The following is a 26,181-nucleotide window of genomic DNA, read 5'->3' on the forward strand; positions in this document are numbered from 1 at the left end:
TCAGACTGAGTCCAAACTGAAGGCCAGGCGGAACAGCTGTCTTGCAGGCCCTGCAGAAAGATGTCAAGTCCCGCAGGGCCCTGGTCTCTTGTGACAGAGCGTTCCACCAAGTTGGGGCCAGTACCTGCAGTTACACACATAGCGCCCTTAGGGGATGCTGTTGCGCGAGAGGATTTAAAGTTTAAATGGCCACTAGACTTAACTCTGCTTGGATCGCTGGTGTATGCATGTGTGGGTTCCCCAGAGAGTACATAGAAGAAGACTTAGACCCCAGATCATGGTGGGACACGGGTGAGCAGCCTGGGGAAGAGATGAGCTAGGAGGTGCTAGAAGCACCATGTCCACATGGCATGTGAATGTTGTCACCAGCACAGCCCCGCACTTGTGGGGCCAGGGAGCTGTGTTTTGAGGGACATTGTGGGAGTGTCATGTGTATGCCATTTTTTGTGCTTTCTACTGGTGTGGTCTCCGTCTCAACTTCCAGGCTAAGCACTCTTTGGCTATGGCAGGAAGTCCACCAAAATAGTGGTGATGTATCTGCTCCTCCCCCAGCATAATCGGTGCATCAGATTGTTCAGTAATGACTGCTCCCCGCATAAACGGGAGGTGCCCTTTGCGTGGACGCGCACAGCCCCTGGATCTGGAGTGCTCCATCAGCACAGGCTTGGCTTCGCCTTCCCCCAGGTGGGATACCTGGAGGTCTCTGCCTACCTCAGTCAGTTGGCCAATCCCGCCTGGGGGCGGTGTTGCCAAGGAGACCAGGCCAGGTAGGGGAGGGACTACCTGCCCACACAATAGAGGGAGGATCTTACCTGGGAATCCTCAGTCGGCTCCAGAGCTTCTCCCACCCTACCCACCCTTAGTTAGGACTTATTTTGCAGGTTAACTTTTCTTCACAGGTATGCGGGCGCTGCTACGTTAAGGTCGCTGTTAAAGGGCCGGAAAGGAATTCCCCTGCATTGTCAGGTTTTGCCTTTCCCGTAGCAAAACGTCACAACTTTGGAGATATCAGGCCTTGGGCGGAATCCTTTAGTCTATCTTCCTCTTTGCAGCGGTGATACCAGGGTTCCCCGTTAAAGGGGTTTCTGAGGGGAGGCTTTCACCGTACGCTGAGAGGTCATCATTGCTCTCCCCTGCGACGGCGGCGTAATGGGGGTGGCTATCTCTGCTTGAACATATGTTCTCCAGAGCCGGCCCATCCCCCCCCACACTGGATAACCCTGATGTTCCCTAGATCCCCGGCTGGGGACTGGGGAGGGATAAACGCCCAATGCCTGAGCCACGGTCTACCCACATCTGAAATATAATAAAGTTGTGGCCAATTTAATCCCATAGCACATTGTCTTGAGTTGTTATTCCACATGACAGGGGGGCGCCCAGGGTCTGGGGGACTCCGCCTGTCCACACAAATGCAGTTTTTGTAGGGTGGTGCATTTCAGTTCCTGAGCTGCAGCTCCTAGGGCCCTCCTCCAAAATCATAGACACCATGCTACAACAGCTGCAAGGATGCTCCTTGCCCAGAGATGGAAAGACAACAAGATACCTACTAGGGCAGACTGGCAGAAGAAATTATTAGTCTATGCAGAGATGGCAAGATTAACCGTGAAAGTCAGAAATCAGGAGGATCAAAACTTCAACAAGGAATGGGACAAATATACAATGTACTTGAAAGACCACTGTAAACACTCAAAATCTTTGGCAGGCTTTAAATAACTCTTGCAATGACACATACGCTTCAGATACAATGGAGGATGATAAACTAGACAGATTTATAATATGCAGTTTAAAAAGTTAGTTAAAGAATCCACGGAGGGGAGGAGGGGAGTCTTGAGATTCAAAAGAATATTGAGTAAAGTTTGATATTTGTGATAATACTATTTGTGTGAAGGAATTTGTAAAAATCAAATGACAACTATTTTTTTAAAAAATCATAGACACCACAATAAAACCTACTATTCTTCTGGTGGTAATAATTCTTATGCTTAAATAAGGAGGAAGAACCACCAATAAGAGGAAGGGAAAAGGTTAAAGGGAACGATTTAAAGCAAAGTTCAGTCAGGTCCGGGAGAGAAGGTTCTCCCCCTAGCGGATACTCAAGGGAACAGCAACAAAGCAGTGTAATTCTAAGAGAACATGAAAGGGGTCCAAGCACTGTGCCCCATGCCAGAAGCAGGGCCAAAAGTGCAGACACTGAACTCTGGTTTTGTTAGATACCAAGAGAAACAAAGCTGAATATTGCATCATTTCCCCATCTCAAATCATCCTTCCAATTCCCCAGCACAGCAGAGAAGAGATAAGTCACCGAGGGCATCATTAGGAAATTGGCACTTTTCAAATAAGTGATTTCTGAGGGACACCTGAACTTATAATTGCATTTATCAGTTTTAATTCCCTTCTGTTGTTCTCTTAGACAAACAAGACACTTGGGGGGTGGTTATTTTCTTCTGCTATAATATGAACTATAATATGAACTAATATGAACTAATATGAAGGGACAGTTAGAGAGCTTGTTGCTATTTGATTCTTTTTAAAAAATATACCAGTTTCATAGCAGAAATAAGAAATAAGAGGAGTGGTCCTTTTGTGGATTAGCAACTGGTTAAGTAAGAGGAAGCAGAGGGTAGGACAGTAAGACCAAGTTTAGATTCATTAAGCATAATTTTGAGGTACCAGAGGAGGTTTTCTGCCTGTTGGTCATCACTAATTACCCAGAATTTGCCATTATCTTGCACTAGCAATTTGAAGGATCCACTGATAAAGGATCTCCATGGTTTTGAAAGCCAGAGTGTATTGACTGAAAGCTTTGTGGCAGGAAAGGATCCCTGGACAGAGAACCTTGAATATTTCTATTAAATCCAACCCACATTTCAGTTCATGGAAATGGAGCGATGCTTTGAAGATAGCTTCTTTAGCTTGATATCTCTAGAATCAGATGACTATGTCCCTAGGGCGGTCTGATGTGTGAGGTCCTCATACTCAACCAGCTACAAATCCACCTGACAGATACCTCATCCACCCACATTCTACCTGCTTCTCCACAAGAATATAAATGGGGGACAGAAGCCTTACTGAAATCAAGATACACTACATTCATAGCATTCTCCTGATCCACCATGCTTCTAACTCTATCAAAAAATTAAATGGGATTCGTCTGGCATGAAACCCATGCTGGGTCTTAGTAATCACAGAATCTTTTCTATGTGCTCACAGACAAATGGTTTTATTATCTGTTCTAAGACCTTTCCTGGTATCGATGTCAAGCTCACAGGTCAGTAGTTACCTGGGTCTTCTCCCCCACCACGTTTTGAAGATCGGGACAACATTTGCCTGCCTCCAGTGCACAGGGACCTCATCTGTTCTTCAATAATTCTCAAATATTATAGACAGAGGCTCTGAGATTAAATCCTTTAGTACCTTTGGGTGCAGCTCATCAGGCTCTGTAATTTTGAATTAGGTGTTCCACCTTTTCTCTGTCACTCAATAGCATTTCTCCACCATCTCCATACAGAGGACGTCCTACTTGCTTGTTCTTCCTCATGCTTTGAACATAGTCAAAGAAACCTTTATGATTTTTATATTTAATCTCTTGCAAGTAGGAGTTAATCCAGAGCTTGGGCTACCTGATCTTCTCCCTGCAACTGTTGGCTGTTCATGTACACTTTTTATTCATGATTTCTCCTTCCTTCCATTTCTTACGTATGCTCTTCTTACACCTGGGCTCATCTGTAAGCACCCTGTGCAGCCAAATCCGTTTCTTTAGATGATTTTGGTTCTTTAGTAGATTTTCAGTTTTCCCATACTTCATGGAAATCATTCTGAAATCTCTCATTAATGAACCAGCCCCAAATCTTCACAATGCTTCTGAGGATATTAGAAAGTGCTAGGCATTGTACTTATGGACTGAACTTTCCTCACCTTTTAGACTTTGGATTTTTTATTTATTAAACAATATTCACATTACCTGTGCATTTTAAGAAATCCTATTGATAATATGATGGTTGACTTAAGTTTTTCTGATGGGATTTAGAAACTTGTTTACATTATTCCATGCTCAGTAAAACATTGTAAAAAGGATAGTGTGGCAAACTGCTGTCATTTGGAACTCCAAACCTTCTTCCTTGTAAGAATTATTTGGTATATATATATATATATATATATATATTTTCGGATTGATAACTGAAGAGGTTTATTGTGTTTTGAGGTTCTGCAGGTTTTATTTGAACTGCAGAATGGTTTAGTCATTCAAATGTCACTTTAAAGGGAGATACGAAGAGTTTCAAAGCACCTGACTCTTTTTATCTTGGGCACAAGCTTCATTCTCAAAGGTAGGGTTACTGCTTTGCATGCAGAAGGCTCCAGATCCAATATTTTTCCAAAAGGGTATGAGGTAGCTTAGCAGGACTAGTGAAGACATCAACCTGAGACCCTGGAGAGCTGCTACAATTTGGAATAGACACTGACTGCATGAAAAGGCAGGTTAGGATAGGCATGATCCTCAGGAAAAGATTCTAGTGGTGTTGAGAGTTATGTTTTGTGATGCTGTTAATTTTGCAATTGACAGGAATATGGTGAAGTCTCAAACTCTTCAGCTCACTTGCCTCTGTGCTCCTTCATCAGTTTGTGGGCTGTAGCCTGACATTCAAGCACAGTGGAATTACATCAATTAAAAGAATACAGAATTATAATTTACGGTGATAAACTATGCCAAGATGTTTTCTGATTGCTAAAATTTTATTTCTCAAGGAAATGCAGTTTTGTAAATTGGATCTAATACCTCACAAACTTGGAAGCAGACATTTTATGAGTGCATTTCCCCCAAGTATTTTTTTTTATTATAAAACATCAGGTATGACCACTGTTGGAATCTGTAACACCTTTAAAGTTTATTTTCAGATGCTGCATCAATGGGAAGAGAAAATCAAACAATAGTGACAGAATTTATCCTTGCTGGATTTTCTAATTTCCCAGACCTGAAGATTCCATTGTTTCTGGTGTTCTCTCTCATGTACCTGGTAACTTTGATGGGAAATATAATCATCATCACTACGATACGGCTTAACCGCAGCCTCCACATCCCCATGTACTTCTTCCTCTCCATCCTCTCCTTCTCAGAAATCTGCTACACACTCGTCATTATTCCCAATATGCTTGCAAATCTTCTAAGAGAGAAGAAGACCATTTCCTTCATAGGCTGTGCTACTCAGATGTGCATTTTCCTGGGCTTTGGGTGCACAGATTGTATGCTTCTAGCAGTGATGGGGTATGACCGATATGTATCCATATGCAAACCTTTACGTTATCAGATTCTGATGAATCAAAGACTCTGCACCAAGCTGGTGGCTTGCTCAGTATCACTTGCATTTATTTTTTCTACATCAGAGACTATAATCATATTTACCTTGCCTTTCTGTGGGCCAAATGAACTTAAGCACTTCTTGTGTGATTTATCACCTTTGCTTGAATTAGCCTGTGGCCGAAACTACATAGGAGAAATTGTCATTTTCATTATTTCTTTTTTGGTTGTAATTGGTTCATTCTTGTTCATCCTTCTCTCATACATTTTAATTGCAAACACTGTCTTGAAAATTCCCACAACGGCTGGGAAGCGTAAAGCCTTTTCCACTTGTGCCTCCCATCTTATTGTGGTCGTAGTGCACTTTGGGTGTGCTGGCATTATCTATTTAGGGCCCAAATCTAGTTACACGCTAGATGAGACGACTTTTATTTCTGTCTCTTACACAATGGTGACTCCTTTGTTGAATCCCTTGGTGTACAGCCTGAGAAACAAAGATGTTCAAATAGCGCTTAAGAAATCGCTTGGCAAAAGCTCCTGCACCCAAAGAATGTGAAAATTAAGCGTTATCCACTTTGAAGAGGAATTATGAAACCCAACAAATTCTGTTGTTTAATGGACAAAGAATGCCTCAAGTAGTATTGAAGCTTTTCCTCATCTTTTGAAAAATTCATCTGTATATGGAATATTCACTTGGAAAAATGTGGCCTTGCTTTAGCATTTACAAACAACTTTGATTTTCTCTTTAGTGCATCACTGGAAAATAAATTGGGTTGTCGGAATTATCCCGTATATGAACCTGTAATCATTCAGCCCCGCAACAAAGGAAACTTTTCTAAAGATTACTGTTGTTTTCTCCTAAATCCTAGCCCTCATTTTCACTACCAAACATTCACGCAGAACTATTTCAAGCTCATAAAATGCTGAGACTGAAGTGTCAAAAATGTTCTTGTTGGGGTCAGTTTGGTGTCCATTTCTGCTTTTCTTTGGTACATAATTATTTCTGCCCTTCCTTGTCCCAGTAATGGCTATTTTTAAACAGGGGATCATATATGTTGCGTTTTCAATGGTTGGAATTCATGTAACTGCTGGCTATTTGCAGTTTAGTAGCGCTGCAGAGTGCTTGCTGCAGAGACCATGCATTAAAAAGGGACTCAAAAAATAACTTAAACAAGGTTTTAATAACAAAAAGAAAAACTCCTTTTACACTAAAGATAACAACAAACATGACCCAACCACTGACCCATCCCCCAGGGTAATGGGAGAGCTAGGTGCTGCTCCTTAGATAGTATACCCAATTGCTGACACAGCTTGATTAACACAACTCAGCAGCTATGTTTCACAGCTGTAAGACTGGGCCTCGTTATTTGCCCTGGCCCTGACCCTTAAAGACATACACAACTTGTGAAGCAATAATGAACCTTCACATTTTAAAGTGACCATTCAACAGTAACCAGACATGAATTAGATTGAGCTAATGAGATCAATAGTGGGTCCAACAGCGAAGAAAGCAGTTTCTACCAGAGGAGTCTCTTTATAGCTGGAAGTGTGAGGGCCTGGGCCTTGCCCCCTAGGCCAGCTGGTAAAGGCTTTGTAAGGGAGCAGGCCTTGCACTCCTCACCACAGCCGACGGTGAAGTTGGGTCCTTTTCAACTCTAAGATTCTATGGTTCCAACAACAACAATGGGAGAAAAGAACCATTCATGCAATGCTGCTCAAAACGTAGATGCCCAAGACAGTTGTTTACCACATAATATCAACTGTGAGTGACAAAACTTCTCCATATGTTTATTTGGGCTATGGGACGGCTGATGCTTGTTAGGCTCAGCATTGGCAAAAGATAGAAGGAGCTATGGAATAGAAACAGTCTGTCTTTGTCTCCCTGCCGCTAAGCCCTCTCTGGCATGTTAGATGTTCAGAGAGCGCAATGTCCCATAACCTTCCTTAACCAATGATCACGGGATGGGGATCTGGATTTCCAGTGACTAGCAATGGAGATTTTAGCTGCTGCTAAGAACATAAATATAAGAGGTTAGTGGTCAATGGTTGGGTTGTATTGCTTTCTAGAGAAAGTAATGCCAAATCTGGATCCATTGCCAAGGGTTGACCCACAATAATAGGAATTAGATTGGACACTTGGGTCCACAGGTCATTGAGAATGCAGACACTGCCATGAAATCATTTAGTATCCTCTGCAAAGGAAAAGGGGTTTAGCTTGGATTGTGGAGCATCAGTAATATATAATCTGTGAAAATATTCAGTTTATGTTCATCTCCTTGAACCCTGATTGAAGGAATGGGTTTCCCAAACCTAAACTTGATTGTGCAGTCAGTCTGCAACAGGCCCCAAAATCCCCATTTTTCCTTCCCCAAGGGTCCATTAGCTAAAATCCATTAACTTGAGGAGTTGAGCTCATGTATAACAGGAACCCAGCTGTATAAACAAAGCCCTCTCCTTTATCAGTACGTGACGCTTAATGGATGGCCTTGTCAGTTCCGAAGTGGAGACGGGACGGGCAGAGCTGGGGCTTATCTTGTGGGTTGTAAATATCCTGACACACTGACGCACAGACCTTGCAAGACACCCCCGCGCTCGGGGATGGTGCCAGGAGTGCTCTTTGAGTTAGTGACCTTCTTACCCCAAGATAAGGAATACAGGAACAGGAACATCCTTTTATGGTCAAGAGTACAGGAACAGGAACAACTGTTTATGGTCATGGATGTCAACTTACGTGTATAAGCTGACGTGGCTGGATTTCTGGGATGTCAACTTACGTGTATAAGCTGACGTGGCTGGATTCCTGGGGAGGGGTCAAGGGGACCAGAAAGGGTATATAAGCTGTGTGTAACCGTTCCTTAAGTGCTCTTGCTGTGAACTGACCATGCAAGTGCCTTTCTGCTGCTCCGGAGAGCAGAAATAAAGAACTCTTCCTCCGAACCAACCTCGATGTCTTTTGACTCTTTCCTCCCTCTCCGGGAGCAACGCTCACCCAACCAATCGGTAAAGTCTAATAAGGCTATATGATGTCTTCAGTACCCTTGTGAGATGTTAGGTGTTGTGCTAGCATTGTACTTGTAGATGGAACTTTCCCTGCCTATATGACGATGGGTGTGACTTACCCCAGAGCCATTTGTCCTGTACGCTAATTTTATTTATTAAACAATATTCACACACCACTTAATCATAAAGACCTAACTGCGCTTTACACAAAAACAATCTGTAATATTCATTATGATAAAATAAAAAAAATGGAAAACAAGTAGATGTAACAAAATGTATCGATATAGAGATGAAGTCAACAGTTTTAGGTAAAAAAACATCCAATAAAATTACATGTATTATTAATTATTAATTGTAGCTTTTAACAACTCCCTTTGATAGTAAGATGGTTGATTTATTTTACGTTTTGAAACACCGTGGAGATAATATCTGGTGGGATTCATAAACTTGTTTACATCATTCCATGCTCAATAAAAACATCATAAAAAGGATATTGTGGCAAATTGCTGTCATTTGGAAGAGCTCAACATCCATCGTGGTTCCTTGTAAGTCTATTGTGGTTTAAGGTTCTGCAGCTTTGATTTGAATTCATTCATTCAGCCCTTCAGATGCTCTTGTTTTTGCCACTTTGAAGGGATGTAAGAACAATTTCAAAGCACCTGACTCTTTTTTATCTTGGCCACAAGATTCATACTCAATAGCAGAGTTACTGTTTTTCATGCTGAAGGCTCCAGATCCAATATTTTTCCAAAAGGGTATGAGGTAGCTTAGCAGGTCTAGTGAAGACACCAACCTGAGACCCTGGAGAGCTGCTGCAATTTGGAATAGACACCAATTGTATGACTCTTTAAAAGGCAGGGTAAGATAGGCATGCTCCTCAATAAAATATTCTAGTGGTGTTCAGAGTTATGGTTTGTGATGCTGCTAATTTTTCAATTGATAGGAATATTGTGAAGCCTCAAACTCTTCAGCTCACTTGCCTCTGTGCTCCTTCATCAGTTTGTGGGCTGTAGCCAGACATTCAAGCACAGTGGAATTACATCAATTAAAAGAATACAGAATTTTAATCTACAGTGATGAACTATGCCAAGATGTCTGATTGCTAAAATTTTAGTTCTGTGGAAAATGCAGTTTTGTAAACTGGCTCTCACGCCTCGCTAACTTGGGAGCAGACATTCCCAGGATTCCTTGAAAGGGAGATATCTGTCTCTGCAGTGTAGATGTGTTGGTCAAGTGAATGTAATAATATGGCTATGGGGTGACAAAACTATTTTGCTGGTTGCACAATTGTTGTGCCCGGCTCTATCTACTGAGGCCGGCTCTACCATTGGGCAAATGGAGGCGGCCTTTTCTCAGGCAGCTGTATGGAGTGATGTTTAAAGGTCATAAAATCATTTGTTCTTTAATTTGCTACCGTCACATTATGCATTTTTACGGTCCTGTTACGCATTTTCTGTTTTTATATTGTAAACTGGCCTGTGATATTCAGTTGAAGGACATAAATTTAATAAATAAGAAAAATAAAAAATAATTTTATGAACAAGTAATTCCCCCCGTATTTTTATATGAAAAGTCAGCTGTTGAGCACTGTTGCAATCTGTAACACCTTTAAAGTTTATTTTCAGATGCTGCATCAATGGGAAGAGAAAATCAAACAATAGTGACAGAATTTATCCTTGCTGAATTTTCTAATTTCCCAGACCTGAAGATTCCATTGTTTCTGGTGTTCTCTCTCATGTACCTGATAACTTTGATGGGAAATATAATCATCATCACTGCGATACGGCTTAACCGCAGCCTCCACATCCCCATGTACTTCTTCCTCTCCATCCTCTCCTTCTCAGAAATCTGCTACACACTCGTCATTATTCCCAATATGCTTGCAAATCTTCTAAGAGAGAAGAAGACCATTTCCTTCATTGGCTGTGCTACTCAGATGTGCATTTTCCTGGGCTTTGGGTGCACAGATTGTATGCTTCTAGCAGTGATGGGGTATGACCGATATGTATCCATATGCAAACCTTTACGTTATCAGATTTTGATGAATCAAAGACTCTGCACCAAGCTGGTGGCTTGCTCAGTATCACTTGCATTTATTTTTTCTATATCAGAGACTATAATCATATTTACCTTGCCTTTCTGTGGGCCAAATGAACTTAAGCACTTCTTGTGTGATTTAGCACCATTGCTTGAATTAGCCTGTGGTCGTAACTACATAGGTGAAATTGTCATTTTCATTATTTGTGTTTTGGTTGTAATTGGTTCATTCTTGTTCATCCTTCTCTCATACATTTTAATTGCAAACACTGTCTTGAAAATTCCCACAACGGCTGGGAAGCGTAAAGCCTTTTCCACTTGTGCCTCCCATCTTATTGTGGTCGTAGTGCACTTTGGGTGTGCTGGCATTATCTATTTAGGGCCCAAATCTAGTTACACGCTAGATGAGACGACTTTTATTTCTGTCTCTTACACAATGGTGACTCCTTTGTTGAACCCCTTGGTGTACAGCCTGAGAAACAAAGATGTTCAAATAGCGCTTAAGAAATCGCTTGGCAAAAGCTCCTGCACCCAAAGAATGTGAAAATTAAGCGTTATCCACTTTGAAGAGGAATTATGAAACCCAACAAATTCTGTTGTTTAATGTACAAAGAACACCTCAAATAGTATTGTAGCTTTTTCTCATCTTTTAAAAAATTCAGTTGTATATGAAATATTCACTTGGAAAAATGTGGCCTTGCTTTAGCATTTACAGGCAACTTTGATTTTCTCTTTAGTACATCACTGGAAAATAAATTGGGTTGTGGGAATTTTCTCATAAATGAACCTGTAATCATTCAGCCCTGCAACAAAGGAAACTTTTCTAAAGATTACTGTTGTTTTCTCCCAAATCCTAGCTCACATTTTCTCTACCAATCCTTCACGCAGAACTATTTCAAGCTCATATAGTGCTGAGACTGAAGTGTCAAAATTGTTCTTGTTGAATAGCTGCCACCCGTATATTTTGGTTGGGTTCAGTTTGGGGTACATTTCTGTTTATCTTTGTGGAGGTAGCTTTTTCTGCCCCTCCTTGTCCCCAGTAATAGCTATTTTTAAGGAGGGAATCTTTTTTCAAAGTTGGAATTCTTGTAACCAAACACACTTAATTTCTGCTCTTTTGCTTTCATGTAGTATGTTCTGACATTTGCTTTTTATAAAGTGTTCGCAAGAATGTAATAATATATTGTACACAAAATGGAGTATTGCTATTTTTCAATATGCATTTATTTTAGCATTCATATATATATATATAAAATTTAAACCTGACACTTTAATTACTTTCAAAGCCATGCCCAAAGAAAGGCTATATCATATTATATTCCCATTACATAATCAGATATGCAATTGGATCGTTAATTTGCAGTGCTATAATGTCTGAGTGGACCCCTCACCCCCCGATTTTCATGCATTGGACCACATAATGTTTTTGTCCTTCAGTTGGCATTCTAGAATAAGGTAGCTGCCAGGCTGATTTTCCTTCTACCATAAAACACACAATATATCAAGAAAGGTCCAGCATAATTCAGTAGTGTGGAAGGGGTTGGGTGCAGTTCTACTGTATGGTGTGGTTGGGATAGAATGGTCTGAATGGTGTCCATTCTTCAGCACCTTTTCCGCACAGAGTCTCAGCAGAGCAAGCAAGCTGTTACCTGGGGAGAATGGGAATGGCAGGCAGTACTGAAAGAAGTTACTGGATTAGCTATAGTGCCTGTGTGTGTCTGTGTGTCAAGGAGGAATTCTCCCGTATGCGAAGACAGGCTCTGGTGGATTGAGCTGATGAGACCAATAGTGGGTTCAGCAGCCAAGAAGGCAGTTTCTGCCACAGGAGTCCCTTTATAGCTGGAAGTGTGAGGGCCTGGTCCTTGCTCCCTAGGTCAGCTGGAAAGGCCTTTAAGGGAGCAGGCCCTGCAGTCCTCAACACAGCCGATGGTGGCCCTTGGGTCCTGTCAGGAGTCCCAGTTTCCGACTTGATAACGCAGCCAGCGTGGTTAATTAAAAAAGATCTATAGCAATAACAGTGTTCTCCAGATGACTCTACAGTTTCGCCATTCTCCACTAATCATGATGACCCTTCCGACTCCTTTCTGTGATGACGGAAGATATTGAACTTACTAACCCTGTTGTTGTTTTTTCTTTCTTAACAACCCGTCCCTTCACCTACTCTCCACACTTATTGGTTTAGCTCAGTCTCTTCCTTTTCTGATGAACTACCCATGTTTCTGTTCGCTCCTGTTTGAAAGTCCTGACAGCTTTGGCTAGGTTCCTGCCCGCATGCAACACTATCAGTTGTCATTCCAATGGGCAGAGGAGTTGAGCCTGGCCGAGGCTTCTTTTGTCTGTCATTTAACCCTCTCTCTTCGTAACTGATTCCTTCGCTGGGAGCTGGCTCATTCATGACATGTCCCTTCCAACTCTAAGATTCTATTATTTCAACAACAACAATGGAAAAAAGAACCATTCATGCAATGCTGCTAAAAACGAAAATGCCCAAGACATTTTTACCATATAATATCAACTATATAATACCATATAGGCAAAGTATAAGTCATCAGCTCCTGCCCTGGAAGGAAAACACCTGAATATACTGCTATATGCTGATGACATGGTGGTCATGGCACTCACTCGAAGGGGCCTACATAGCATGCTGGAGGGCCCGTAGCTTATTGTTCCCAAAACTCTCTAAAGATAAATTATGATAAAACAAAAATTGTGGTATTTACTAGAGCTCGCCACACATTCAGATGGTCTTTAGATGAACACAAAATTGAACAATGTCTTCTCTTTAAATATCTTGGTATCACTTTCCAAGCTACATCTAGCTGGCTTGCCCACTTCAAGACTGTAGCCCTTCTAGCACGTAGGACAATTGGTGCTCTGCTCAGCTTTTTTTATTCGAGGGGAGGGCAACTGGTGACCCCGGCACTAAAAACTTTTGTTGGAAAAGTGATTCCCCAGATGTTATACAGAGTAGAACTCTGGGGATGGAATCAGAAGCTGTTAGAACGGCTTGAAATCTTCCAAAATTTTTATCTCAGAAGAATTCTAGGCCTCCCTCAGAGCACTCCGGCAGCTTTCCTAAGAGTGGAAGTAGGATTACCCTCTGTGTTTGCCAGGGCCCACTTAAGATTCCTGCGTTTTTTCACCAACCTCATAGATGCCCCGAACACCTTATTGGCTAAACAAGCCTTTGTATCATTACAAAATAATACCACTTGGCATAAAAATCTACTAGACATTTTATCTAGATACAACCTACCTGAGTTTAATACTCTCAAATTGTGGAGCCCTGATAAAATTCGGGAATGGATCTTTGAAAAAGACGCCTTTTTGGACTCCACTAAGATAAAAAACTCTGGGTTTTCCTACTGGTTCCCTCGAGTAAAAGCAGTCAAAATCTGTGCCAACTACTTGGTGGAGATCACTGATCCCACCCTTCGGAGAGCTTTTACTATGGCACGGTTCCAAACATTGCCAACTGCTTATTTGACCGGTAGATACACAAAAACCCCAGTAGAACACCGTTTATGTCCTTGCCTCATGAAAATTAAAGAGGATCTTACACATTACCTCCTCTATTGCCCCATTTACTCGGGCTTTAGAGACGCACTGCTGCAAATTATACCCAATTCTATAACCAGTCCTGATGATAGAGTAAAATTTTTGTTAGTTGATGCAAACCCACGCATTACCCATGTGGTAGCGGTTTTTGTGATGAAGGCCATGAAAGCTAGGGAAAGATTTATGGACGACAATGTAAAGACTCCTTCATCGTCTGTTTAACTCGTTGCTCGTTTTCCCTCCTTTTCTATTCTGTGGGAAGAAGGTTTTGTTGGCATAGTATGTAATGAATTTTAATATTTTTAACTATTGTAGTGTTGATGTTTGTGCACAGGCATGGTCCTCTCAATAAATGGATTTGATTGATTATAATACCATATAATATCAACTAAACATATGGAGAAGTGGCATAACGTCTACATATGTTTATTTGGGCTATGGGACGGTTGATGCTTGTTAGGCTCAGCATTGCCAAAAGATAGAAAGAGCTACCAAATGGAATAGAAACACTTTGTTTTTGTCTCCCTGTGGCTAAATCCTCTCTGGCATGTTAGATATTCAGAGAGAGCAATTTCCCATAACCTTCCAAACCAACAATCCCGGGATGGGGATCTGGATTTCCAGTGGCTAGCAATGGAGATTTTAGCTGCTGCTAAGAAATTAAATACAAGAGGTTAGAGGTCAATGGTTGGGTTGTATTGCTTTCTAGACAAAGTAATGCCAAATCTGGATCCATTGCCGAGGTTTAATCCACGATAATATAAATTAGATTGAACACCTGGGTCCAGAAGTCATTGAAAATGCAGATACTGCCATGAAATTATTTAGTATCCTCTGCAAAGGAAAAGGGGCTGAGCTTGGATTGTGGAGCATCAGTAATATATAATCTGTGAAAATATTCAGTTTATGATCATATCCTTGAACCCTGATGTCTTCAGTACCCTTGTGAGATCTTAGGTTTCATGGATGGAACCTTCCCTGTCTTTTTGTGTGGCTTACCCCTGAGTCATTTGTCCTTTACATTATTTTTATTTATTAAACATTATTCACACACCACTTAATCAGAAAGACCACACGGCACTTTACACAGAAATAATCTGTAATATTCATCATGATAAAATAAAAAAATGGAAAATAAGTAGATGTAACAAAATGTATCGATATAGAGATGAAGTCAATGGTTTTAGGAAAAAATACACCCAATAAAATTACATGTATTGTTAATTATTACTTGTAGCTTTTAACAACTCCCTTTGATAATAAGATGGTTGATTTATTTTACGTTTTGAAATACCGTGGAGATAATATCTGGTGGGATTTATAAACATGCATACATCGTTCCATGCTCAGTAGTAACATCATAAAAAGGATATTGTGGCAAATTTCTGTCATTTGGAAGAGCTCAACATCCATCGTGCTTCCTTGTAAGTCTATTGTGGTTTGAGGTTCTGCAGCTTTGATTTGAATTCATTCATTCAGCCCTTCTGATGCTCTTGTTTTTGCCAATTTAAAGGGAAATAAGAACAATTTAAAGCCCCTGACTCCTTTTTGTCTTGGGCACAAGATTCATACTCAATGGCAGAGTTACTGTTTTTCATGCACAACGCTCCAGATCCAATATTTTTCCAAAAGGGTATGAGGTAGCTTAGCAGGACTAGTGAAGACATCAACCTGAGACCCTGGAGAGCTGCTACAATTTGGAATAGACACTGACTGTATGACTCTTTAAAAGGCAGCTTAAGATAGGCATGCTCCTCAGTTTTCTAGTGGTGTTCAGAGTTATGCCTTGTGATGCTGTTCATTTTGCAATTGACAGGAATATTTTGAAGCCTCAAACTCTTCAGCTCACTTGCCTCTGTGCTCCTTCATCAGTTTGTGGGCTGTAGCCAGACATTCATTCACATTGGAAATACATCAATTAGAAGAATACAGAATTTTAATCTATGGTGATGAACTATGCCAAAATGTTGTCTGATTGCTAAAATTTTAGTTCTATGAAAAATGCAGTTTTGTAAACTGGCACTAGTGACTCACTAACTTGGGAGCAGACATTCCCAGGATTCCTTGAAAGGGAGATACCAGACATTCAACTCTGCAGTGTAGACTTATTGGTCAAGTGAATGTAATAATTGGTCTAAGGGGTGACACAATTATTTTCTTGGTTGCACAACTGTTGTGCTAGCTCTGTCTACTGAGGCCGGCTCTACCATTGGGCAAATGGAGATGGCCTTTTCTCAGGCAGCTGTATAGAGTGATGTTTAAGGCACATCAAATGGCTTGTTCTTTAATTTGTTATTATTGCATTTTTACAGTCATGTTATGCATTTTGTGTTTTTATGTTGTAAAGTGGCCTGTGATAGTCAGCTGAAGGGCGGTACATAAATCTAATAAAGAACAAAAAATAAATAATCATTTTATGAACAAGCCTCTCCCCCAGTATTTTTGTATAAAGCATCAGCGGACGAGCACTGTTGAAATCGGTAACATCTTTAAAGTTTATTTTCAGATGCTGCATTAATGGGAAGAGAAAATCAAACAGCGGTGACAGAATTTATCTTCGTTGGATTTTCCAATTTCCCAGACCTGCAGGTTATGTTGTTTCTGGTGTTCTCTCTAATCTACCTGGTAACTTTGATCGCAAATATAATCATCATCACTACGATACGGCTTGATCGCAGCCTCCACATCCCCATGTACTTCTTCCTCTCCATCCTCTCCTTCTCAGAAATCTGCTATTCACTTGTCATTATTCCCAATATGCTTGCAAATTTTCTGAGAGAGAAGAAGACCATTTCCTTCATTGGCTGTGCCACTCAGATGTGCATTTTCCTGGGCTTTGCATGCACAAATTGTATGCTTCTAGCAGTGATGGGGTATGACCGATATGTCTCCATATGCAAACCTTTACGTTATCACATTTTGATGAATCAAAGTCTCTGCACCAAGCTGGTGGCTTGTTCAGCAACAACTGGATTTCTTTTTTCCACCTCAGAGACTATAATCATATTTACATTGCCTTTCTGTGGGCCAAATGAACTTAAGCACTTTTTGTGTGATTTAGCACCTTTGCTTGAATTAGCATGTGGCCGAAACTACATAGGAGAAATTGTCATTTTCATTATTTGTGTTTTGGTTGTAATTTGTGCATTCCTGTTCATCCTTCTCTCATACATTTTAATTGCAAACACTGTCTTGAAAATTCCCACAACGGCTGGGAAGCGTAAAGCCTTTTCCACTTGTGCCTCCCATCTTATTGTGGTCGTAGTGCACTTTGGGTGTGCTGGTATTATCTATTTAGGGCCCAAATCTAGTTACACGCTAGATCAGACTACTTTTATTACTGTCTCTTACACAATGGTGACTCCATTGTTGAACCCTTTAGTCTACAGCCTGAGAAACAAAGATGTCCAGATAGCGCTTAAGAAATCGCTTGGCAAAAGCTCCTGCACCCAAAGAATGTGAAAATTAAGCGTAATCCAGTTTGAAGAGGAATTATGAAACCCAACAAATACTGTATCTGTTGTTTAATGTACAAAGAACGCCTCAAATAGTATTGTAGCTTTTTCTCATCTTTTAAAAAATTCAGTTGTATATGAAATATTCACTTGGAAAAAATGTGGCCTTGCTTTAGCATTTACAGGCAACTTTGATTTTCTCTTTAGTACATCACTGGAAAATAAATTGGGTTGTGGGAATTTTCTCATAAATGAACCTGTAATCATTCAGCCCTGCAACAAAGGAAACTTTTCTAAAGATTACTGTTGTTTTCTCCCAAATCCTAGCTTACATTTTCTCTACCAATCATTCACGCAGAACTATTTCAAGCTCATATAGTGCTGAGACTGAAGTGTCAAAATTGTTCTTGTTGAATAGCTGCCACCCGTATATTTTGGTTGGGTTCAGTTTGGGGTACATTTCTGTTTATCTTTGTGGAGGTAGCTTTTTCTGCCCCTCCTTGTCCCCAGTAATAGCTATTTTTAAGGAGGGAATCTTTTTTCAAAGTTGGAATTCTTGTAACCAAACACACTTAATTTCTGCTCTTTTGCTTTCATGTAGTATGTTCTGACATTTGCTTTTTATAAAGTGTTCGCAAGAATGTAATAATAGATTGTACACAAAATGGAGTATTGCTATTTTTCAATATGCATTTATTTTAGCATTCATATATATATATATATATATATATATATATATATATATATATATATATATAATTTAAACCTGACACTTTAATTACTTTCAAAGCCATGCCCAAAGAAAGGCTATATCATATTATATTCCCATTACATAATCAGATATGCAATTGGATCGTTAATTTGCAGTGCTATAATGTCTGAGTGGACCCCCCTCACCCTCCGATTTTCATGCATTGGACCACATAATGTTTTTGTCCTTCAGTTGGCATTCTAGAATAAGGTAGCTGCCAGGCTGATTTTCCTTCTACCATAAAACACACAATATATCAAGAAAGGTCCAGCATAATTCAGTAGTGTGGAAGGGGTTGGGTGCAGTTCTACTGTATGGTGTGGTTGGGATAGAATGGTCTGAATGGTGTCCGTTCTTCAGCACCTTTTCCGCACAGAGTCTCAGCAGAGCAAGCAAGCTGTTACCTGGGGAGAATGGGAATGGCAGGCAGTACTGAAAGAAGTTACTGGATTAGCTATAGTGCCTGTGTGTGTCTGTGTGTCAAGGAGGAATTCTCCCGTATGCGAAGACAGGCTCTGGTGGATTGAGCTGATGAGACCAATAGTGGGTTCAGCAGCCAAGAAGGCAGTTTCTGCCACAGGAGTCCCTTTATAGCTGGAAGTGTGAGGGCCTGGTCCTTGCTCCCTAGGTCAGCTGGAAAGGCCTTTAAGGGAGCAGGCCCTGCAGTCCTCACCACAGCCGATGGTGGCCCTTGGGTCCTGTCAGGAGTCCCAGTTTCCGACTTGATAACGCAGCCAGCGTGGTTAATTAAAAAAGAAGATTTATAGCAATAACAGTGTTCTCCAGATGACTCTACAGTGTCGCCATTCTCCACTAATCATGATGACCCTTCCGACTCCTTTCTGTGATGACGGAAGATATTGAACTTACTAACCCTGTTGTTGTTTTTTCTTTCTTAACAACCCGTCCCTTCACCTACTCTCCACACTTATTGGTTTAGCTCAGTCTCTTCCTTTTCTGATGAACTACCCATGTTTCTGTTCGCTCCTGTTTGAAAGTCCTGACAGCTTTGGCTAGGTTCCTGCCCGCATGCAACACTATCAGTTGTCATTCCAATGGGCAGAGGAGTTGAGCCTGGCCGAGGCTTCTTTTGTCTGTCATTTAACCCTGTCTCTTCGTAACTGATTCCTTCACTGGGAGCTGGCTCATTCATGACATGTCCCTTCCAACTCTAAGATTCTATTATTTCAACAACAACAATGGAAAAAAGAACCATTCATGCAATGCTGCTAAAAACGAAAATGCCCAAGACATTTTTACCATATAATATCAACTATATAATACTATATAATATCAACTAAACATACGGAGAACTTCTCCATAGGTTTATTTGGGCTATGGGACAGTTGATGCTTGTTTGGCTCAGCATTGCCAAAGGATAGAAAGAGCTACCAAATGGAATAGAAACAGTCTGTTTTTAATCTCCCTGCCACTAAGCCCTCTCTGGCATGTTAGATGTTCAGAGAGAGCAATTTCCCATAACCTTCCAAACCATCAATCCCGGGATGGAAATCTGGATTTCCAGTGACTAGCAATGGAGATTTTAGCTGCTGCTAAGAAATTAAATACAAGAGGATTGTGGTCAATGGTTGGGTTGTATTGTTTTCTAGAGAAAGTAATGTCAAATCTGGATCCATTGCCAAGGTTTGATCCACGATAATAGAAATTAGATCGAACACCTGGGTCCAGAAGTCACTGAGAATGCAGATACTGCCATGAAATTATTTAGTATCCTCTGCAAAGGAAAAGGGGTTTAGCTTGGATTGTGGAGCATCAGTAATATATAATCTGTGAAAATATTCAGTTTATGATCATCTCCTTGAACCCTGAAGTCTTCAGTACCTTTGTGAGATGTTAGGTTTTGTGAGATGGAACTTTCCATGCCTTTTTGACAATGGGTGTGGCTTTTCCCAGAGCCATTTGTCCTGTACGCTATTTTTATTTATTAAACAATATTCACACCACTTAATCAGAAAGACCTTACTGTACTTTGCACCGAAACAATATGTAATATTTATCATGATAAAATAAAAATTGAAAATCAAATAGACATAATAAAATGTATCGATATAGAGATGAAGTCAACAGTTTTAAGAAAAAAAATACACCCTATAAAATTACATGTATTGTTAATTATTACTTGTAGATTCTAACAACTCCCATTGATAATAAGATGGTTGATTTATTTTACGTTTTGAAACACCGTGGAGATAATATCTACTGGGATTTACAAACTTGTTTACATCGTTCCATGCTCAGTAGAAACATCATAAAAAGGATATTGTGGCAAATTGCTGTCATTTGGAAGAGCTCAACATCCATCGTGCTTCCTTGTAAGTCTATTGTGGTTTGAGGTTCTGCAGCTTTGGTTTGAATTCATTCATTCAGCCCTTCAGATGCTCTTGTCTTTGCTACTATAAAGAGAAATAACAATTTCAAAGCCCCTGACTCTTTTTTATCTTGGGAACAAGATTCATACTCAATGGCAGATTTACTACTTTTCATGCAGAAGGCCCCAGATCCACTATTTTTCCAAAAGGGTATGAGGTAGCTTAGCAGGACTAGTGAAGACATCAACCTGAGACCCTGGAGAGCTGCTACAATTTGGAATAGACACCAATTGTATGACTCTTTAAAAGGCAGGGTAAGATAGGCATGCTCCTCAATAAAATATTCTAGTGGTGTTCAGAGTTATGCCTTCTGATGCTGTTAATTTTTCAACTGACAGGAACATTGTGAAGCCTCAAACTCTTCAGCTCACTTGCCTCTGTGCTCCTTCATCAGTTTGTGGGCTGTAGCCAGACATTCATTCACAGTGGAATTACATCAATTAAAAGAATACAGAATTTTAATCTATGGTGATGAACCATGCCAAGATGTTGTCTGATTGCTAACATTTTAGTTCTATGGAAAATGCAGTTTTGTAAACTGGCACTAGTGACTCACTAACTTGGGAGCAGACATTCCCAGGATTCCTCGAAAGTGAGATATCAGACATTCAACTCTGCAGTGTAGACTTATTGGTCAAGTGAATTTAATAATATGTCTGTAGGGTGACACGATTATTTTCTTGGTTGCACAACTGTTGTGCTAGGCTCTGTCTACTGAGGCCGGTTCTACCGTTGGGCAAATAGAGGCGGCTTTTTCTCAGGCAGCTGCATGGAGTGATGTTTGTTGTTGTTGTTGTTTAGTCGTTTAGTCGTGTCCGACTCTTCGTGACCCCATGGACCAGAGCATGCCAGACACTCCTGTCTTCCACTGCCTCCTGCAGTTTAGTCAAACTCATCCTGGTAGCTTCGAGAACACTGTCCAACCATCTCGTCCTCTGTCGTCCCCTTCTCCTTGTGCCCTCCATCTTTCTCAACATCAGGGTCTTTTCCAGGGAGTCTTCTCTTCTCATGAGGTGGCCAAAGTATTGGAGCCTCAGCTTCAGGATCTGTCCTTCCAGTGAGCACTCAGGGCTGATTTCCTTCAGAATGCATAGGTGTGATCTTCTTGCAGTCCATGGGACTCTCAAGAGTCTCCTCCAGCACCATAATTCAAAAGCATCAATTCTTCGGCGATCAGCCTTCTTTATGGTCCAGCTCTCACTTCCATACATCACTACTGGGAAAACCATAGCTTTTGCAATACGGACCTTTGTTGGCAAGGTGATGCCTCTGTTTTTTAAGATGCTGTCTAGGTTTGTCATTGCTTTTCTCCCAAGAAGCAGGCGTCTTTTAATTTTGTGGCTGCTGTCACCATCTGCAGTGATTATGGAGCCCAAGAAAGTAAAATCTCTCACTGCATTTCTTTCCCTTCGATTTGCCAGGAGGTGATGGGACCAGTGGCCATGATCTTCGTTTTTTTGATGTTGAGCTTCAGACCATATTTTGCGCTCTCCTCTTTCACCCTCATTAAAAGGTTCTTTAATTCCTCCTCACTTTCTGCCACCAAGGTTGTGTCATGTGCATATCTGAGGTTGTTGATATTTCTTCCGGCAATCTTAATTCCGGCTAGGGATTCATCCAGCCCAGCCTTTTGCATGATGAATTCTGCATATAAGTTAAATAAGCAGGGAGACAATATACAGCCTTGTCGTACTCCTTTCCCAATTTTGAACCAACCAGTTGTTCCATATCCAGTTCTAACTGTAGCTTCTTGTCCCACATAGAGATTTCTCAGGAGACAGATGAGGTGATCAGGCACTCCCATTTCTTTAAGAACTTGCCATAGTTTGCTGTGGTTGACACAGTCAAAGGCTTTTGCATAGTCAATGAAACAGAAGTAGGTGTCTTTCTGGAACTCTCTAGCTTTCTCCATAATCCAGTGCATGTTTGCAATTTGGTCTCTGGTTCCTCTGCCTCTTCTAAATCCACCTTGCACTTCTGGAAGTTCTCGGTCCACATACTGCTTGAGTCTTCCTTGTAGAATTTTAAGCGTAACCTTGCTAGCATGTGAAATGAGTGCAATTGTGCGGTAGTTGGAGCATTCTTTGGCACTGCCCTTCTTTGGGATTGGGATGTAGACTGATCTTCTCCAATCCTCTGGCCACTGCTGAGTTTTCCAAACTTGCTGGCATATTGAGTGTAGCACTTTAACAGCATCATCTTTTAAAATTTTAAATAGTTCAGCTGGAATACCATCACTTCCACTGGCCTTGTTATTAGCAGTGCTTTCTAAGGCCCATTTGGCTTCACTCTCCAGGATGTCTGACTCAAGGTCAGCAACCACACTACCTGGGGTGTACGAACCATCCATATCTTTCTGGTATAATTCCTCCGTGTATTTGCCACCTCTTCTTGATGTCTTCTGCTTCTGTTAGGTCCTTTCCACTTTTGTCCTTTATTATGGTAATCTTTGTACGAAATATCTCCAATTTTCTTGAACAGATTTCTGGTTCTTCCCATTCTGTTGTTTTCCTTTATTTCTTTGCATTGCTCATTTAAGAAGGCCTTCTTGTCTCTCCTTGCTATTTTTTGGAAATCTGCATTCAATTTCCAGTATCTTTCACTATCTCCCTCGCATTTTGCTTGCCTTCTCCCCCCCGCTATTTGTAAGGCCTCATTGGACAGCCACTTTGCTTTCTTGCATTTCCTTTTCATTGGGATGGTTTTCGTTGCTGCCACCTGTATAATGTTGCGAGCCTCCATCCATAGTTCTTCAGGCACTCTGTCCACCAAATCTAAATCCTTAAACCTGTTTAAGTGATGTTTAAGGCACATCAAATGGTTTTTATTGCTATTGCATTTTTACGGTCACATTATGCATTTTGTGTTTTTATGTTGTAAAGTGGCCTGTGATAGTCAGCTGAATTTAATAAAGAACAAAAAAAATAATCATTTTATGAACAAGCCTCTCCCCAAGTATTTTTGTATAAAACATCAGCTGATGAGCACTGTTGCAATCTGTAACACCTCTAAAGTTTATTTTCAGATGCAGCAACAATGGGAAGAGAAAATCAAACAGTGCTGACAGAATTTATCCTTGCTGGGTTTTCCAATTTCCCAGACCTGAAGATTCCATTGTTTCTGGTGTTCTCTCTAATTTACCTGGTTACTTTGATGGCAAATATAATCATCATCACTACGATACGGCTTAACCGCAGTCTCCACATCCCCATGTACTTCTTCCTCTCCATCCTCTCCTTCTCAGAAATCTGCTACTCACTGGTCATTATCCCCAATATGCTTGCAAATCTTCTAAGAGAGAAGAAGAAAATTTCCTTCATTGGCTGTGCTACTCAGATGTGCATTTTCCTGGGCTTGGCAGGCACAAATTGTATGCTTCTAGCAGTAATGGGGTATGACCGATATGTCTCTATATGCAAACCGTTACGTTATCAGATTTTGATGAATCAAAGACTCTGCACCAAGCTGGTGGCTTGTTCAATATCACTTGCATTTATTTTTTCTATATCAGAGACCATTATCATATTTACCTTGCCTTTCTGTGGACCAAATAAAGTTAAGCACTTCTTTTGCGATTTAGCACCTTTGCTTGAATTAGCCTGCGGCCGAAACTACATAGGTGAAATTGTCATTTTCATTATTTGTGTTTTGGTTGTGATTTCTTCATTCTTCTTCATCCTTCTCTCGTACATTTTAATTGCAAACACCGTCTTGAAAATCCCCACAACGGCTGGGAAACGAAAAGCCTTTTCCACTTGTGCCTCCCATCTTATCGTGGTCGTGGTGCATTTTGGGTGTGCTGGCATTATCTATTTAGGGCCCAAATCCAGTTACACACTAGATGAGACGACATTTATTTCTGTCTCTTACACAATGGTGACTCCCTTGTTGAACCCCTTGGTGTACAGCCTGAGAAACAAAGATGTTCAAACAGCGCTTAAGAAATCGCTTGGCAAAAGCTCCTGCATCCAAAGAACGTGAAAATTAAGCGTAATCCACTTTGAAGAGGAATTATTAAACCCAACAAATACTGTATCTGTAGTTTAATGGACAAAGAACGCCTCAAATAGTATTGTAGCTTTTTCTCATCTTTTTAAAAATTCATTTGTATGTGGAATATTCATTTGGAAAAATGTGGCCTTGCTTTAGCATTTACAAACAACTTTGATTTTCTCTTTAGTAAATCACTGGAAAATAAATTGGGTTGTGGGAATTTTCTCATAAATGAACCTGTAATCATTCAGCCCTGCAACAAAGGAAACTTTTCTAAAGATTACTCTTGTTTTCTCCCAAATTCTAGCCCTCATTTTCACTACCAAACATTCAGGCAGAACTATTTCAAGTTCATATAGTGCTGAGACTGAAGTGTCAAAATTGTTCTTGTTGAATGGCTGGTACCCGTATGCAGTGGTACCTCAGGTTACATATGCTTCAGGTTACAGACGCTTCAGGTTACAGACTCCGCTGACCCAGAAATAGTACCCTGGGTTAAGAACTTTGCTTCAGGATGAGAAGTGAAATCATGCTCCGGCGGCGCAGCAGCAGCAGGAGGCCCCATTAGCTAAAGTGGTGCTTCAGGTTAAGAACAGTTTCAGGTTAATGTTCCATTTAACATTTATTAAAAAACCCGAGGCATTTTTGTTGGGGATTGTAGGGAAAGACCTGCCAAAAAAGTTGAAAAACATCTTAATGTATGTGACAACGGCTGTGAGAGTTTTGGTAGCACAAGGATGGAAGACTGAAGAAATCCCAACTAAAGAATCATGGCAAGAAAAATTGATGGACTATGCAGAACTGGCAAAATTGACATATAAACTACGAAATAAGGATAACTGTGACTTTAAGGATGAATGGGAACCTTTCACAAAGTATTTGAAGATGCAACAAAGCGAACTAGACTCCTTGGCAGGTTTTGAATAAACATTCACAATTTTTTTACTGATTATAATTGGCTAAACAGTTGGAGGATCTATACAACTCTGTAACATGCAGAAAATAGCATTATTGGAGAAACCAAAGACTGGAACTGAGGGAAGTCGGGGGGTGGGGTGGGGGGATGGGTTTTATGGGGGGGAGGAGGGGGAGGAAAAATGGGGGGAAAATAAGGATATGTTTTTGGAAAATATGTTTTGTTATAACTTTGAATAAAAAAATTATTAAAAAAAGAAGAACAGTTTCAGGTTAAGAACCGACCTCCGGAACGAATTAAGTACCGTATTTTTCGCTCTATAAGACACACCAGACCATAAGACGCACCTAGTTTTTGGAGAAGGAAAACAAGAAAAAAATTATTCTGAATCCCAGAAGCCAGGACAGCAAGAGGGATCGCAGCTTGTTGTCCTGGCTTATGGGATCGCAGCGCGCAGCCTCTCCCAGGCAGCGGCATGAATTCTCCCCCTGCCCAGGTACCTGGCTGGTACCTGTATATTTCTTTTGGGGTCAGTTTGAGGTACGTATCTGTTTATCTTTGTGGATGTGGCTTTTTCTGCCCTTCCTTGTCCCTAGTGATGGTATTTTTTAAGGAGGGAATCTGCTTTTTCATCATCATCAAACCTTTTACTGGCATCACATACAAATATTCATAGCTAATCAATACAGAATTCCTGCCTTCCAAGTGACACAAAACATTTGGAGTCTGCTTTTTCAATGTTGGAATTCTTGTAACCAAACACACTTAATTTCTGCTCTTTTGCTTTC

General features: G+C 40.7%; 4 protein-coding genes across 4 annotated transcripts; all 4 read left to right on the forward strand.

Annotated features, from left to right (window-relative positions):
- The first annotated feature begins 4,859 nt into the window (after positions 1-4,859).
- LOC310753199 (olfactory receptor 10T2-like) lies at positions 4,860-6,306 on the forward strand. Its single transcript, XM_083594257.1, has one exon. The coding sequence runs from the start codon at positions 4,905-4,907 to the stop codon at positions 5,847-5,849; it is 945 nt and encodes a 314-aa protein (XP_083450383.1). The 5' UTR covers positions 4,860-4,904; the 3' UTR covers positions 5,850-6,306.
- A 3,545-nt stretch (positions 6,307-9,851) lies between these two features.
- Positions 9,852-10,921, forward strand: LOC310752375 (olfactory receptor 10T2-like). Its single transcript, XM_083592480.1, has one exon. The coding sequence runs from the start codon at positions 9,930-9,932 to the stop codon at positions 10,872-10,874; it is 945 nt and encodes a 314-aa protein (XP_083448606.1). The 5' UTR covers positions 9,852-9,929; the 3' UTR covers positions 10,875-10,921.
- A 4,358-nt stretch (positions 10,922-15,279) lies between these two features.
- LOC310753194 (olfactory receptor 10T2-like) lies at positions 15,280-17,966 on the forward strand. Its single transcript, XM_083594254.1, has one exon. The coding sequence runs from the start codon at positions 16,406-16,408 to the stop codon at positions 17,348-17,350; it is 945 nt and encodes a 314-aa protein (XP_083450380.1). The 5' UTR covers positions 15,280-16,405; the 3' UTR covers positions 17,351-17,966.
- A 5,474-nt stretch (positions 17,967-23,440) lies between these two features.
- On the forward strand, positions 23,441-24,977 carry LOC310752366 (olfactory receptor 10T2-like). Its single transcript, XM_083592477.1, has one exon. The coding sequence runs from the start codon at positions 23,521-23,523 to the stop codon at positions 24,463-24,465; it is 945 nt and encodes a 314-aa protein (XP_083448603.1). The 5' UTR covers positions 23,441-23,520; the 3' UTR covers positions 24,466-24,977.
- The last annotated feature ends 1,204 nt before the right edge of the window (positions 24,978-26,181 follow it).

Source organism: Podarcis filfolensis, assembly GCF_964270895.1.
Source record: "Podarcis filfolensis genome assembly, chromosome: 17".
NCBI classification, from domain to species: Eukaryota; Metazoa; Chordata; class Lepidosauria; order Squamata; family Lacertidae; genus Podarcis; species Podarcis filfolensis.